At 40.2% G+C, this 15,802-nt stretch overlaps 1 protein-coding gene across 1 annotated transcript; it reads right to left on the bottom strand.

Annotated features, from left to right (window-relative positions):
• Positions 1–357: 357 nt before the first annotated feature.
• LOC101850256 (uncharacterized protein F54H12.2-like) lies at positions 358–1,683 on the bottom strand. The gene has a single exon (XM_005101379.1). It carries the CDS (start codon positions 1,681–1,683, stop codon positions 358–360), a length of 1,326 nt encoding a protein of 441 aa, XP_005101436.1.
• Positions 1,684–15,802: the final 14,119 nt, after the last annotated feature.

The raw sequence follows: 15,802 nt of genomic DNA, 5'->3' as shown, positions 1-15,802 counted from the left end.
AAGAAGAAGAAGAAGAAGAAGAAGAAGAAGAAGAAGAAGAAGAAGAAGAAAAAGAAGAAGAAGAAGAAGAAGAAGAAGAAGAAGAAGAAGAAGAAGAAAAAGAAGAAGAAGAAGAAGAAGAAGAAGAAGTGCTTCAATTTCTGTATGTCTCGGAGGTAATCCATTTATAACTATCGAAATATTCGGCAATCCCGCTAGGGTTAAGATAGACGCAGACCCAGTGCTCACCACGTCCAGTAGAAAGATCAGTGTCGATAACGTATAATCGGGGTCTCTTGCTGGCAATGTTGCGTCTCTTTGGGAGTTTGTCTCTGGGGAAAATCCCTCCAAAAAGACGACGAGTCCGCACACCAAATGTTAACCAATACCAAATGCTGTGAAATCAGTCACCACTTCACGATTTCTGCCAATTTCTATCAGGCTGTCCACTTCTCCATACATCAAAACATGAATAGGTTCTTGCAGCGGCTTCGCAAACTTTAATTCTAAGCGTAGTGATCCAGAACGGATCAATTCAATTTGATCACCGTCTAAAGGAGATGGTGATAGATCGAAAGCGAAGATACAGTAAGCAGCTGCAAAGTCGCTCATGTTCAAACAGTTTCCTTCATTTGTAGAAGCGAGTCCGAGTTCAATGAACAAACGATGATAAGATCTCACAAACTGGTTGTTTTCAAAGTCCGGTGTGAGTGGGGAGGAAGGTATCTGCTGTCCGTCTAGAAACAGGGAAACGTAACACACGTTGTGATGTTTGAAATGGAATGGGTTTTTGGTAAAATTACCATTAAAAGCATCACTGTCGACGAAACAAACGAGAAGGCGTGTATGGAGCTGGGCCAGGAATAGATTGTCCTGTGTGCTCCCAAGATTTCCCCGACTTATAGAAAAAGATTTGATAGTCACTCTTTTAACGGGGTAACGGGCTGATGTACACTCCAAAGCCTTGTTGACAGGAATTTGTACTGAAGGGTTGACCCTCAGTTTTCGCACAAATAGGGAAACGTGGGTTAGACTTCGACTGGTTTTAAAACCGGCACCCTCCGCCATAAGATGAAAAGACTCTTTGGATTTGACCAAACGTAGCTTCACGTCAACTCCATTCAAGAGGTAGCGGTTTGTATTCATGATGTCCACATGAAGACGACCGTACATTGCTACCTCTTTACTAGAGGCAGTCAGAGAACATCTGAATTTCATACCTGCATTTTCGTCCCCCTTGACTTGTTCGAAATGTCCGCTACTGTCGGCGTAAAACATTTCAGACGTAAACTGGCTTTGTTTTGCTCCAGAATCAAAATTCAAAACTCTTTCGAGATAGGCTCGAAAAGGGTAAATGTTTTCACTCGGGGTAACGAGCGTGTTGTTTAGGGATAGATCTACCTGTGAAAAAAGAGAATGGAACCAGTTGTTCACCGGTCCCACCCCAGCACCCTCATCTAGTGAACTTTCATCTGCTTTAGTGATCTTGGCTTTCACATAAAGGTAGGTGTTGGCGAGGTCTAGAAACTCACTCGAGCCCTTCTGGTTGATAGCGAATTCAACAGTAGCCGATGGTCCTAGCGATGACAAGGGAAGGAATTCCACGTACATTCCATTCTCGACTGATGTCTGTGTGGGTGGTAGACTGAACAAATCCAAAGCGGAATCAACTGTTTCAGCGGAACTCTGATGAAGAAGAGCCATGTTAACCGAACATGTCTCGCTGTCTGTTTGCTCTCTTTTGTTTTGGATTGCGCCTTCTTATACGTTTTGCAGCGGGTTCGCCAGGTGGAGCTGGGGCTACGGTGAATTCACCAATTGCTTTGTTTAACAGATTTTTTCCAACACCCTTCGCTCGTCTTTTCACAGCAGCTTTAACATTTTTACCCGCTAAGACGTCTTGGGCTACCTGCAATCCACCCTTGACTCCTTCACGTAGCAAAGTCTTGGCTCCGCCTTTAAGCAAAGGAACGGCTGTTCTCAGAAGTCCGTTAAGTAAACCACCAAGGCCTTTACCACGAAAAACCACCAATGTATACTGGGAGTCCGTGCCCTACCTGCTGTCTGTAATAAGCATCGTATAGAGCCGTATTTGTTTTATACGGCGTCCGCATGTTTCCTTTTTATATGTTGGCTTCTTCACCCTGAACGCCTGGGTCGTAAATGGAGTGTTACGACTGTCTTTCCGTGAGCGAATGAAGGTGTCTCCCCAGTGTCCAAATTAAAAAGTATCTCTATTGTATTAAACTGATGTCTGACCAAAGGTTGATAATGTGGTTTTTCAAATATTTTGTATACGACGTCGGACTTTTTATCTGTTGTCGGTACTACTCGCACGAGTGGGACCGTCATGTCACCAACTTGCCTATATGCAAAATTAAGTCACAGTAAATGTACATGGAGGAGGCACCTTTGTGAACATCAACCACTCCATTGCCTCTGAATTTTCCTGCTCCATGCATTTCATTTTCTGGCATGGATAAAATCTTTTCAAGCGTAGGACTTAACTGAACAAAGGCCCCCTCTGTATACATTCCCAGTATCGCTCGTTTGGAAGAGCGATCGTAGAAAAACTTTGCTTTCACTTCCTTTTTCTCTTTAGCGGTATTCTGTTCGTGCATAAGCTTGTTTATACTAGAAATAAGTCTCTCTGGTGTGGAATATAAGCCCTCTGGTAACGTCAAAAGAGCGGCGCCTGCATATCGATTTGGTTGAAATATTATCCAGACTTCATCTACCAAAACATTTGAATATATGTGTTCGGAAACTGAATTTCCGCCAAGCCAACTTCGTAATCTTTTCCAGAGAGGTCAATGGTCTACGGAAGCATTGTGTAAAAATGAGCACCATGATTGTCAGGAAAATGTTTCATACTACTATTTGAAGGCAGTGTTAGAAAAAAGTCCCCCATATCCGCTGCTCCTGCTTACTGTGGTGATGGCGGTGTAATAGTTGGGTTTGGCAGAACGTAGCCTAAGCAACTGGTCAGTAAAGCTATCCACAAGTTCTCTGGTTCAGAACCGCGAGACAGATTGACCAAAGCGACGATTGTTACTCCGTATATAAGGATGATTTGACAGAAAAACACAATTTCATTTCGAGGAAGCCTCCTCCCAAAAATAGTCCATAGCTTAGACGAGGGTCTTCCTTCCTTCTCCCGAAGATGGTCGAGTTCTTGATAATTCATAGCGCTGAATATTTCGGGCTGGGACCCAAGAGCAAAATGAAAGCGGGTATCCTGCCCAAGCGACTAAATATTGCTTCTCTCGTCCACGTAATCGTTGTTTTAATATTTCTGCTATGCGATAAATTTCTTTGTCTGCCAATTTTTGTAATTCAAAGCCATAGAAAGTCCCAATAAGCTCGCTCCCATCATCTGCTTTGAGTGTGTACACTCTGGGATTTGTTCAACGGTTAATTCTGCTGACTGTAAACAGTTCCTCTGTCCACGATGGCAAGTAGCCCTTTTAAAAAAATCGCTTCACTTTACTTATGCGCACTCGATCCCCCTCTTCGAAATAAGCAGAGGGGGCCTCTTCCTTTTGGGGTTGTCCATATAAGTTCTGCCAAACGAACTCTTGATTACTCGAATTCACTTGAGCTGGAGTGAGCTTGATACTTCTATGATACGTATTGTTTAGCTAGCGATTAGCGTTGGTAAAATGTCCAAGTAACGCCTTGTATTGTGTTTGGTAAAATAGCGCCATAGCCTTGCTTTCAAGGTCCTGTTAAAGCGTTCAACAACAGAAGCCTTAATTTGCACATTATTTGAGATATACTTGACGTTAAAATGTCCTTTCCTTACTTTTTTCCCCCTTCTGTCCAGCTATCCTTTCCTTGTTGTCTGTACTTTTGTCCTGCCGTTCCGTCTAAATATCATACATTTGTGTCGATTGGGCTTTAAAACCAAAAACTAAAAATAAAACAAACAAACAATGACCATGTGTTTACGGAATTCACGAAATCAAAACACCGGCTATAAAGCAATACTCCTGTAGTCCAACACTGCCCATAGAGCTTGCTAACTCATCATCATCGTCATCATCATCATCATCATCATCATCATCATCATCATCATCATCATCATCATCATCATCACCAGAAAAGAAACAACAGCAACAGATTAACAGTAGGTTCTGCCGGAAGCAGCATCAGATTTTGAAAAATGGCCCTAAATACAGTCGTATAATAGGAAAAAGTAATATGTTAATGTTTGGTGAATTCCAGTACGTGGAAGTGGATAGTATGATTCGCGAGACCTGGTACGCCTATTTTTAGATCTGACTTCGCGGGAAGATCTGAGTCACGGCGAGGCTTGATTTGAGAAACGATTAATACCCAGATATTTTTTCAAAATTTTCCTCCACTGGTGAAACCAAGGTAAACAATGCCCACTCATCAAGAGAAGTCCTCGAGGAAGGCCTACCTCAAGGTTCCTGTCTGAGTTGCACTTTGTTTCTGATCTTCTTTAATGATTTAATGAAGGGAGTGCTTATTTAGGCCACATATGGCCTAAATAAGGTAAGGGAGGGGGGTTTAGCTTATTTGGGCCTCAGTGTGGCCTAAATAAGGTAAGGGAGGGGGGTTTAGCTTATTTAGGCCACACATGCTCAAACTACCGGGGCACACCCTTTTCAGGCAACTGAGTTCGTTCCACTTTCATAATGGTGCACCCTTCTCATTTAGTACAGTTTTGTCTCAGTGTACAACTTATATATATATATATATATATCATAATGAATATTGTAAGAACAAAGCACGATACGCAAAATTTTGCTCAACCCCAAAGGTTTGAATGAGGGCCAGATTTTTCCTTCATGGAGGGGCAAAATCTAGGCTGCCATTTTGGCACACTTTGGTCAAGTGAAAAGGTCAAATCCTCCGAATGGACTTCCGGGTCAAATTTGGGGTATAAAAAGTGTGTCCACAACGTGGCTGAGTCAAAGTTACACTATCTTTGGCTGGGTGGCACTCTCTCGTACTGTCTCGTAGTAGTACATCCCTCGTACAGTCTCGTAGTAGTACATGTAGATCTAGTAGTAGTAGTAGTAGCAAAGATCGTGTAGAGAATCTTTGGTAGTAGATTCTATCTAGTAGGCAGTTTAGTGAACGTGCACGCGGCACGGCGAATCGGCCTCGATAAGCCCCGTAGACCTTTGTGATCGGCCACGAAGCCTCGTGTTTTGATGGGTCTAAACAACTTAGTGTTAATCGCACTGCCACATCCGACAGGCCTACATCTTTTTAAAAGGAAAAGAAAGGTCATCAAAATGGTTGAATTTGCGTGAAAATCGATTCGGTAGAACTGGAACTATTAAAATTTGCTTCTGAAAACTAACAAATTACAAGGCCATTTTTAAAACTCGATGAAATAAAAACTACTGGCTGTATTATTCTGTATAAGTTATGAAACTTCAGGACGTATTATTATTTTCCAACATCTTTTGACGCCTTAGCTGTAGAGGTTGAAGTTTTCACAACACTAATAGATCTAGTAATAGGGCTTTCCGCAAAAAAAATAAATGAATGCATAGATCTACAAAAGCCAAACCACCGAATCAACCGGTCAGCGACCCGGGCACCCCACTCTCCCCTGAACACTGTGATAACGTGTTGCTTCGGTATAATTATTCAACTATTAATACGTGCGACTATGGCAATTGGGATGTACTGACTGATAAAGGGATTCACAGTTTTGTTTTTATTTTACCATATATTTGACTTTAATAGTGCAGGTGATAGCTAGATCTAGGTTCCCTGTCTAGAATCAGTAGTAGCAGGCCTATGCTAGAAGCAGCCAGAGAGCCTACAACTGCTAGATCTAGATCTAACTCATTGCTATGCCTTTGGGCTTTGGAATTGAAATAAAACAAATTGTACAGTTCTAGTTAATTTTAGATTCAACAACTATCTGTATTTCTAGAGTTAATAATAACAAATCTCACCATAACAATCACTTTTACTATTATTAGAATAATTAGATCCAACTTTTTTTTCTAAAATCTGTTTTGCGCAAACTTAAGACTTTCTCTACTAATCTACTTGTAGAGCACAGAATTTGCATTGTAAGCCTCTGCTCAGTCTTTTACTTTTAAGTATATATATACTTAATAAAATACGTTTAGATCTAGATCTATATAATCATTTTATTTTATTTTCTGGATATTTTTAAAACTCTTTTTTTTTTAACATGTCATAAAGTCAAATTGTGCCTTTTCTTTGATAAGAATAGCATTAGCAGTGGACTTTTTAGACAGTGAGTCTCTGATTCAATTTTTTTTAAAAATATGCTAATCAATGAAAATTGCAAATTGATAATAGTATAGTCCTGTAGAGGATAGGTGGACTCCGGGGTCTGCATAGCGGAATACTAGGTTTTAGGGTGTGAACCCCGAAGTCACCGTAGTGAAATAAGGTTTGGTTTAAGTAAGGATTGGTGGACCCCGGGGTCAACGTAGTGATAAATAAGCAGGTTTAAGGTGGACCCCGGGGCTCGGGGTCTATCTAGCAAAATACTAGGTTTTAGGACAGGTGGACCCCGGGGTCACCGTAGTGAAATAAGTAGATTCTCTAGGTTTCTTTAAAGATCGTTGGACCCCGGGGTCATCGTAGTGAAATAAGTAGGTTTTTAAAAGGATTGGTGGACCCCGGAGTCACCATAGCCGTAGAAGAATAAGAAGGTTTAATTAAGGATTGGTGGACCCCCGGGACACCGTGATTAAACCTACTTATTTTACTACGGTGACTGCATGGCCCACCTATTCTAAAACTTAACTAGTATTTCGTTAGGTAGACCCTGGGGTCCACCTTTAACCTACCTTTTTCACTACGTTGACTCTAGGGTCCACCAATCTTTAATATCAAACCTAGATCTACGTGTACTTATTTCACTACGTTGACCCCGGGGTCCACCAATCCTTATTAAACCTAGATCTACTTATAATTTCACTACGTTGACCACGGGCTCCGCCAGTCCTACTATAAAATAAACTGAGATCTACTTATTTCACTATGTTGACGCCGGGGTCCACCGATCCTTAGTTAAACCTAGATCTACTTATTTCACTCCGCTGACTCCGGGGTTCACATCCTAAAACAGCATTTTGTTAGGTAGACCCCGGGGTCCACCTATCCTTTTGGGGCTAGATAGACCCCGTGGTCCGCCTATCCACTTCCTTGATAATAACTGAAAAACATGCCAGTTGTCATGAATAGTGAAGAAAAATGTGAAAAAAAAGATAATGAGGTAGACTATAATTTGTCCAAAAAAATGCAAGTGCAAGTGAAGATCATAAGATAATTTTGTTATTTTCTGGTAATCTTTTCACGGTTTATAAAATGTTCCAGTGGGCCTACTACTAGATCTATGTCTCTGAAGAACATTTTACTTGACTTTATTAGCTTTTTTCATGTACTTGAAAGCATAGAATATACTAGTTTCACACAAATGTATGCACAATACCTTGAAAAAGAAAGATAAGGTCATTGTTGTTGTTGTTTTTTAACCCAATCCGTTTTACGTTGAGAAAAGCGCTAAAACAAGTTTAAAATTTTAAAGAATGCCCATAATATTAGGAATCCGAAATTACTACCTTGATCTAGTTTTTCTTACTCTTTAATAACCATGAGCTGTTAAGAAAAAAAGAGAATGATATAAGATTTGTCTAAATATGACCATTAGTATTAGCATTATAAAGATATTGCCCATTTTGTCCAATTAAATCCTTGCAGGTAAAATCACCATGTACTGCACCTCAATAAGCACAAAAAGAATATTTCTGTGACTTTGTATAAAGGTGCTTTGTAGTTGAGTTCTATGTAAAATTCTCAACAAAATAATGTACATTTGGACCGTACAACTGAGATAGACACTCATGTACACAATAACATTCACACATTACACACCTACACACATACAAACACACTATTGCATTTACTCTCTCTCTCTAGATCTCTCTCTCACCACAACCACACACAAAACAAACACATACTCACACACACAGACACACAACTCTTACCCTTGGTCCACTTATCATTTAGTATCATCCTCTATTTTGAAATAATCCACCGCACTAAATAAAAAGATCAGTAGAATTAGAATCTCGACCTTCCGAATCCATGGTTAGTTCAAGAAACCTACCATATGATGTGGCCTAAATAAGATAAGGGAGGGGGGTTTAGCTTATTTGGGCCTCAGTGTGGCCTAAATAAGGTAAGGGAGGGGGGTTTAGCTTATTTAGGCCACAGTGTGGCCTAAATAAGGTCACCCTTTAATGAATGTGCTGAAATCAGAAAAGACTCTTTATGCCGATGATCTTGCTCTCTGGCAGACACATCACAGCACGATAGTAGGAGCAGGGAAATTAAATGAAGACCTCAAGAGGCTCCACAATTACTGTCAGAAATGGAAACTGCACGAAAACAGTATACACCATCTTCACGAAGAGCCATAAAGCAGCCAAAGAAAATCTCAAACTAAAGATAGGAAATGAAAGTCTCCCCAAAGAAGAACATCCAACTTACCTAGGAATCAAACTTGACCATAGGCTAACCATGAAAAGCCAAGTGGAGAACTTAAGGAACAAGGCAAAGAAAAGACTCCAACTTTTAAAGAAACTCGCAAGCAGTTCATGGGGATAAGACAAACAAACTCTTAGAGCTCTATACCTTGGTTATGTCAGATCTTCCCTGGAATACAGCAATAGCCTACTCACTATGTGCAGTACAACTACTTGCAACACCCTTGACAAGGTCCAAAACAATGCCCTTCGTTTTATAAATGGTGGAATGAGATCCACACCTACCGCCGCGTGCGAAATCCTTGCAAATGCTGAACCCCTGGGAATCCGCAGAGATAAAGCAGTTTTGGAGCTACACGAAAGAACAAAAAGAATGTGCCCCAACCACCCAAACAGGAAATTAGTAGAAACATGGAAACCAAAGAAACGAATTCAACAAAAGTCAATCATGCATCACATCACAGAACTAATGGAGAGTCACCATCTACCACAAAACAGAAAAGAAACCCAAAGAGTCAACCAAAACATCCCTACCTACCTTTCTTTAAAAAAGCCAATCATTACAACATCTCTCAAAGACAAGAGCACAAAATCATCAGACCCAGTGACGCTGATGCTTGCATCACATCAAACAATCGACAGCTATTCAGATGACTGGATACACGCTATACGGACGGCTCAGCATTCAAAGGCACAACCAAAGCCGGATATGGAATACTAATACAGTACCCAGATATGGAAGTTCCAATGAGATCTCTGCAGCCTGTGGAGAGAAATGCAGCAACTACGATGCAGAAGTGATAGCAATTGAAACAGCACTGTACCATCTCCGTACAGTTTTTGACACTCATCCTGGAAAAGCACAGAGCATTGTGATTTTCACGGACTCACTATCAGTATTACAAGCCATAGAAAATGACCACCATCTAAACCAAGATTTGACCCATATACTGTTTGGATCCCATCATCTGATAACATTCTGTGGCATCAACCTAGTAATGCAGTGGGTCCCCGGACACTCAGACAAACCTGGAAATGACAGAGCAGACACACTTGCCAAACGGGGATCTAGACAGGAACAACCCAACATTCCAACTTCATACAACACTGCAAAACAAATCATCAAAAGCAACAACAAACAAGATTGGATGAACAGATGGGCCCTGGGAAAGACAGGCAGAGCAGTTTTCAAACATATGACCACAACAAAAAGGAATGACAATATCAACCGCCTTCAGAGAAAGAAGCAGACCACGATCTTCCGCCTACGAACAGAACATATACAGCTCAACTTCCACCTGAACAGAATAAACCCTGAACTTCCCCCAATGTGTCCCTTGTGTGACTATGCATATGAGACTGTGGATCATCACCTGTTCCACTGCACAGCCCTAAATGACATCAGAGCTACCCTTCTCCCTCCGAGACCTAACATTGACAAACACACTCTATGAAATTTTACAGCAACTGCAGCAAACCTGCACTTATCACTACATGGCATTGGACAGAAGGGCGAGAGCCCAGTTGTTGCTGGATCGATAACAACAACAACAACATATAATAGGAAAAAGTAATATGTTAATGTTTGGTGAATTCCAGTACGTGGAAGTGGACAGTATGATTCGCGAGACCTGGTACGCCTATTTTTAGATCTGACTTCGGCGGGAAGATCTGAGTCACGGCGAGGCTTGATTTGAGAAACGATTAATACCCAGATATTTTAAAAACATTTTCCTCCACTGGTGCCAAGCCGTATGCGAGCATGCAAAGCGAGCCTACGGCTTTTGGTGTGCCCACTTTATAGTAGTAAAAAGTAAATTGTTCCCGCATCCGATTCGGACATTGGTGATTGCCTTGTGAGACAACTTCCTGGGCCTCCGACATAATATTGTGGTAGGGTGGCCAGTTCCTTTCCACGTCGCCTTTACTTCCCCAACTCGATGTCAGGTACCCATTACTGCTGGGTGGGCAGGAGGGAGCGAAAAAAATCCGTGTCCAAACTGAGACTCGAACCCGGACTTTCCGATTCGGAGACGAGCTCATTAACCGCTACGCCACGGTACCCTCTCCTATAGTTGTAAAGAGACCATTATTTTCTCGGCGTAGCTACGGCTCGGCTCGCGGCTTTTGGCCTCCACGCACGCTAAGCTCTTTGAGTCTGAGTTATGTTTTGATTTTTACCATATGCTACACTGTCATAAACCTTTAAAAAACTGAATTTCTTTGTTGAAAGATATTCATTTGTCCTGAAATGACAAGAGTCGAGATAAATGATAAGAATGTCAGCACATTTACTTGATAATTTTTAGTACCCTGAGAAGTGACAACGTGTTCGTGGATTCAGGCACTGGTCTCAGTATCTGTTCTGGTGCTGGTGGTGACAGCCTGAAGGAAGGGAGCTCAGTGTGAAGGTGCTAGTGTGTGGTGAGAACATTGTAGACGAGAGCAGATCTCGGGCCCTGAGTTGTGAGGATTGTGACTGTGCCTTCTGTCCCCAGACATTCTCTGCGCAAGCTGTGACCGGATCCAAAGCTACTACAGGTGGGTAGCTTCTTTGTTTGTCATGAAATAAAGGAATGAAAAATACATAAATGAAAATAAATACATAAATAAATAGATAAATACATAGATAAATAAATGAAAGATGGATACACCAATGAACACATGAATGAATGAATGAACAAATGAAGAAAGAAAGAAAAGAAGGAAAAAAAGAAAGAAAGAAAGAAAATAAGTAAGTAAAAAAGAAAAACAAAGGGAGCAATAATATTATTGAGGGGTGTTCAACACGGTAGAATGCACGAAACATTCATTTGTAAATTTTCGACTTATAAGGCCTTCCACAAACAAGTCTTACAACAATGCAAGGGCCACTTTTGACGTTTGAAGTGGAACCAGGCCTTCTGAAATGAAGAACTTCTCCTCTCGAAACTTCTCCAAAACTTTCTCAGCATGGTGAGATACATATCCATCTGATGTGACTTTTGCGGTTTTACCTTCCTCGATCTCAAAAACCAGGATGGGCCAATCACGTACATTCCACTGAAATCTTTCAAAAAGTAAAGTTTTACGTGTATACCATATTGCACCAATGCAGATAGTTTTACAAACATGCCTTGGCTGGTCGTATTGGGCAGCGCCCTATTTTTGAGCTGGGATTATCATATCTTGCTCAAGGCACGCTCTCGTGACCATCCATCTAAACTCGTGTCACCGAAACTTGCTTGAAATTTTATTGTGAGTCTGAACTTAGTAACCACTCGGCCAACAAGAGCTCACTATGATCAATCAATCGCATGAGTGACAGGCGTATTGTGCCTACATGGTGTCTGTAGGCTATTAATAGATGACCCATTTAAAGGGTAATAGGAATAGGCCTGAGTGTCCTTGGGAAAGGCACTTTACTCACGAATTTCCCATTTCGAAGACGGACGTTTAACTCGGGGGTCCCGCCTCTTAAATAATTTTTAGTATTGATAGAGGCGTTAAAACTTTACCATTTCATCATTTATCGGTCATCTGCTTTGCACCAATTTTAACTAAACTTCAAACAAATTAAATTCAACTAAGGGAACATTGCGTTTCTTGATGAGAAAAAAAATTAGTTTACAAGTTCGTAAAATATCAAGTTTAATAATTTCACCTAAAACCGAATTAAACGATTTTATTTTTCTTTATATATGCATATAAGTATGTAAGTGTATTTGCCATTGCTTCACAACAGAAATAGCATAAATAATTTAAAACAAAAGTGAATTATTTAATCTAAAGTGATTAAAATGTTTTCTGTGTTGAAAATGGTTTAAACAAAACAGCCTAACACTGATGTGCTAAATATAAAAAAACAACCTCACAGTAATATGCTTTAAAAAGAACAAAAAAAACTGAAAAAGAACAGAAAAAACCCCCAACTCAGGCTTTCACTTATGGAATTATCTCATTTCTCTAAGAATATGTTATCTAACGACAACTTCTATCTATTTATGACTATGCTCTCTCTTTCCCCAGCTTCTCTCTCTCTGTGACTTCTTTATACTTCTCTCTTTTCTCACTTTCTCTCTATCTTCAACTACATTATGGGTTCTCTTATCTCAGCTTCTCTCTATCTGTGTCTACTTTATGCTCTCTTTCTTCTCTCAGCGTCTCTTTATCTGTGTCTATGTTCTCTCTTTCCCCAGCTTCTCTCTATCGGTGTCTATGCTCTCTCTATCTCTGTGACTTCTTTATACTTTCTCTTTTCTCACTTTCTCTCTATCTTCAACTACTTTATGCTTTCTCTTCTCTCAGCGTCTCTTTATCGGTGTCTATGCTCTCTCTTTCCTCAGCCTCTCTCTATCTGTGACTACTTAACGCACTCTTCTTTTTCCTGCTTCTCGCTATCAGTGACTGCGTTTTGCTTTATCTTTTCTCAGCTTTCCCTGGTCATCATGACCTCTGACCTCTGTCTGGTATTCTTGATCACTTGGATCGTCGCTGTGTCGGCCGCACCGGAACCAAGCGACTTACAGAAACGATCTACCAATGGTAATATCTGTATGTATGTATGTGTGTGTGTGTGTGTGTGTGTGTGTGTGTGTGTGTGTGTGTGTGTGTGTCGTGTGTGTGAGTAAATGATAATAGAAGTCGATTATTCTTATCAATACATGGGTTATGTGTGTTTATGTTTATCTGTGTGGACGGCTTCCTCGCTGTTCTTTTGCCCACAACCTCCACCACACATGCACATGCACCCACCCACCATCCAAACATACAATCACACAAACATACACATACAAAAAATTATCCAATCATGCTTGAACACCCCCCCCCCCCACCTCCACAACACACTTTTCCGGTCGGTCCTCTCCACAGTCGGACCTGCTCGAAGTGTTGCCTATAAGGCAATCGCCTGTACGGTCACTTCCCATGTTCTTTCTTGCCTATTGTATATGTAATATATCCCTCTAATATTTGTTAAATGAGCAATAACTGTGTTTGCTTCACTATCGTTTATTGCCGTAGTTATGTCTCCTTGTTTGAATGTATTAATTTGGTACTCTTCAGGATATGCAATTAAAGTTATGATTCAGTAGTGTCAGAAACATCCAACATGGTCGGTTGCTGTTTTCAGTGTACGATCGTTGTGCTAGACTATCCGTGTGTATCGAACTTATTATGAGGCATCACAGTATACACTATGATGACACTTATAGTGAGGTCAAAAATTCGTGACGCGACTTATTATCAAATATCAGCTCAACTATCGAACACAGGTTCTCCAATTTGTGCACAGTGACTTGTATCAATTTTTCTTAACAAATCAACATTTTTGTAAACACCTGCAAGCTGTATTCTAGAAAATTCCTTAATAATAATAAAAAATCCAAGCGGGTGGTTTCTACAGATTTTTTCAATGTTTACAGCTGGGGCAATATTGCTTTTTATAGCAAGTCCGTAAGGTTTTTCTAATCGGGACATTATGCTTATTGAACGCATGTTTTGAGAGCCATTAGTGCTAAAATGTGTTCACTATAACAATGATTTCTTGCAGCAAGTTATGCAAATAAAATTTGTCATTGATGAGTTGTGACGTAGGCCATATGCGTAATCAAAATGTGTGTGAGACGCGGGAAGTGCTGCGAACAATACCATTTTACGTATGACAGAGATTTCAAGTATTTTATAGAAATTTATTAAGAAAAGATTTTTTAATCTAGCCCCAACTGTTCAGGAAAAATATGATTTAGTTATGACAAATTGATACAGACTGCTTTGCAAAGTATGGATGACATTGATTCTAGAGATATTTGAAGATAAGTTGCACGACGAATTTTTTTTAATCACTGTAGTAAGATTTTCACGTATCAAGGACAACTACTTTTCTCCTTGACAAGGCGGCCGCATTAGATAATTCCGACTGCAGATGGATAGATAGATAGATAGATAGATAGATAGATAGATAGATAGATAGATAGATAGATAGATAGATAGATAGATAGATAGATAGATCAATCGATCGATCGATCGATCTTGTATGTATGCATGTTGACGTGTACGTGATATTTCAACATTATCTTATTATGCGCATGGCCAGAATGCCAAAACTGTATCTAACACTCAGGCAGGAGATAAAAAATTTTTTCTTGAGACAAAAGATCTCCTTACCTGGAAATTATAAATATAAAATGGGATTACGTGTCCTTTATTCTGTAGGACAACGGACATATTAGAGAGAGTATGGTGGGATGGAAAAAACCAGAATAGGTTGCTCTGGTCCAAATAGAGGTACAGAAAAAACAAACACACTAGCAAATATTTTTAAAATAATTAAAAACTATCAGTTTCAGGTCACACTGTATTTAAAAAAACGGTTTCAAAGGCAAATATTTTCGTTATGTCTTATCTTTCGGAATCTAAATGTGTTTCTTATGCCTTTTATCAGTTTAGTTTTTCATAATATTCTTTAAAAGCCGTTTCCGCTACGTAGCGCTGGTACTAGCTGGGTTTCCCCCCTTTTTTTGGGGGGGGGGGGGGTTACTAAAGACAGTGAAAATCAAATAGAAACAACTGAGATGTGGTTTCTTAAAATACTGCTGAGAATATCGTGGAAGGAGAAGAAATCAAATGAGGCAGTACTTGATGGGGCCCACATGGGACGCTCACTGTTAAAAACAATCACGAAACGACGAAATTAAATGCAGTTCTTTGGACATCTGAGTAGACATAAAGGTCTTGAACATCTAACTCTCACTTGCAACAATTAAGGCAAGCGAGGCAGGGAGCAAGTCAACCTACTTGGGGAACCTCATCAAATGGGTAATGGGGAAAGATCAGGGAAACATAGCTTTTCTAAGAGCACCGAGCAAAGGAATGAATGGAGAACCGTGATAGCCGATATCTGTCGCAGATCTGGCACTAGGTGATGATGATGATTGTTACTAATACTTCACTTTTAAATCTTTGAAGATTGAAGAAGTAGCGGACACATGCGTCCAATGAGCAACAGAGCAAAGACAATGTTGAAAGACATTTCAAACCATCATACATGAATCAGAGGCATGAATTAACATATTTTTTCATAGTATGCATGTTATGGCAAAAAATGAGATTAAGAATGCCCTATACAAGATTGCCTTATCAGGCATGGTATTGGATACCAAGTGGAAAAAGAAAACCTGGAAGACCATCTGCAAGCTATATAGGCACAATAAGGGCCTATCCAAAAAAGAAAAATGTGTGTGTGTGTATGTGTGTGTGAGTGTGTGTGTGTATGTGTGTATGTGTGTGTGTATGTGTGTGTGTGTGTGTATGTGTGTGTGTGTGTG

The sequence above is a fragment of the Aplysia californica genome, unplaced genomic scaffold (assembly GCF_000002075.1).
Source record: "Aplysia californica isolate F4 #8 unplaced genomic scaffold, AplCal3.0 scaffold00280, whole genome shotgun sequence".
NCBI classification, from domain to species: domain Eukaryota; kingdom Metazoa; phylum Mollusca; class Gastropoda; order Aplysiida; family Aplysiidae; genus Aplysia; species Aplysia californica.
This window is presented reverse-complemented; position numbering and strand designations above follow the sequence as displayed.

Excerpts from the sequence above, each read along its gene's own strand:
- LOC101850256 (XM_005101379.1), bottom strand. The coding sequence starts at position 1,683 with ATGGCTCTTCTTCATCAGAGTTCCGCTGAAACAGTTGATTCCGCTTTG.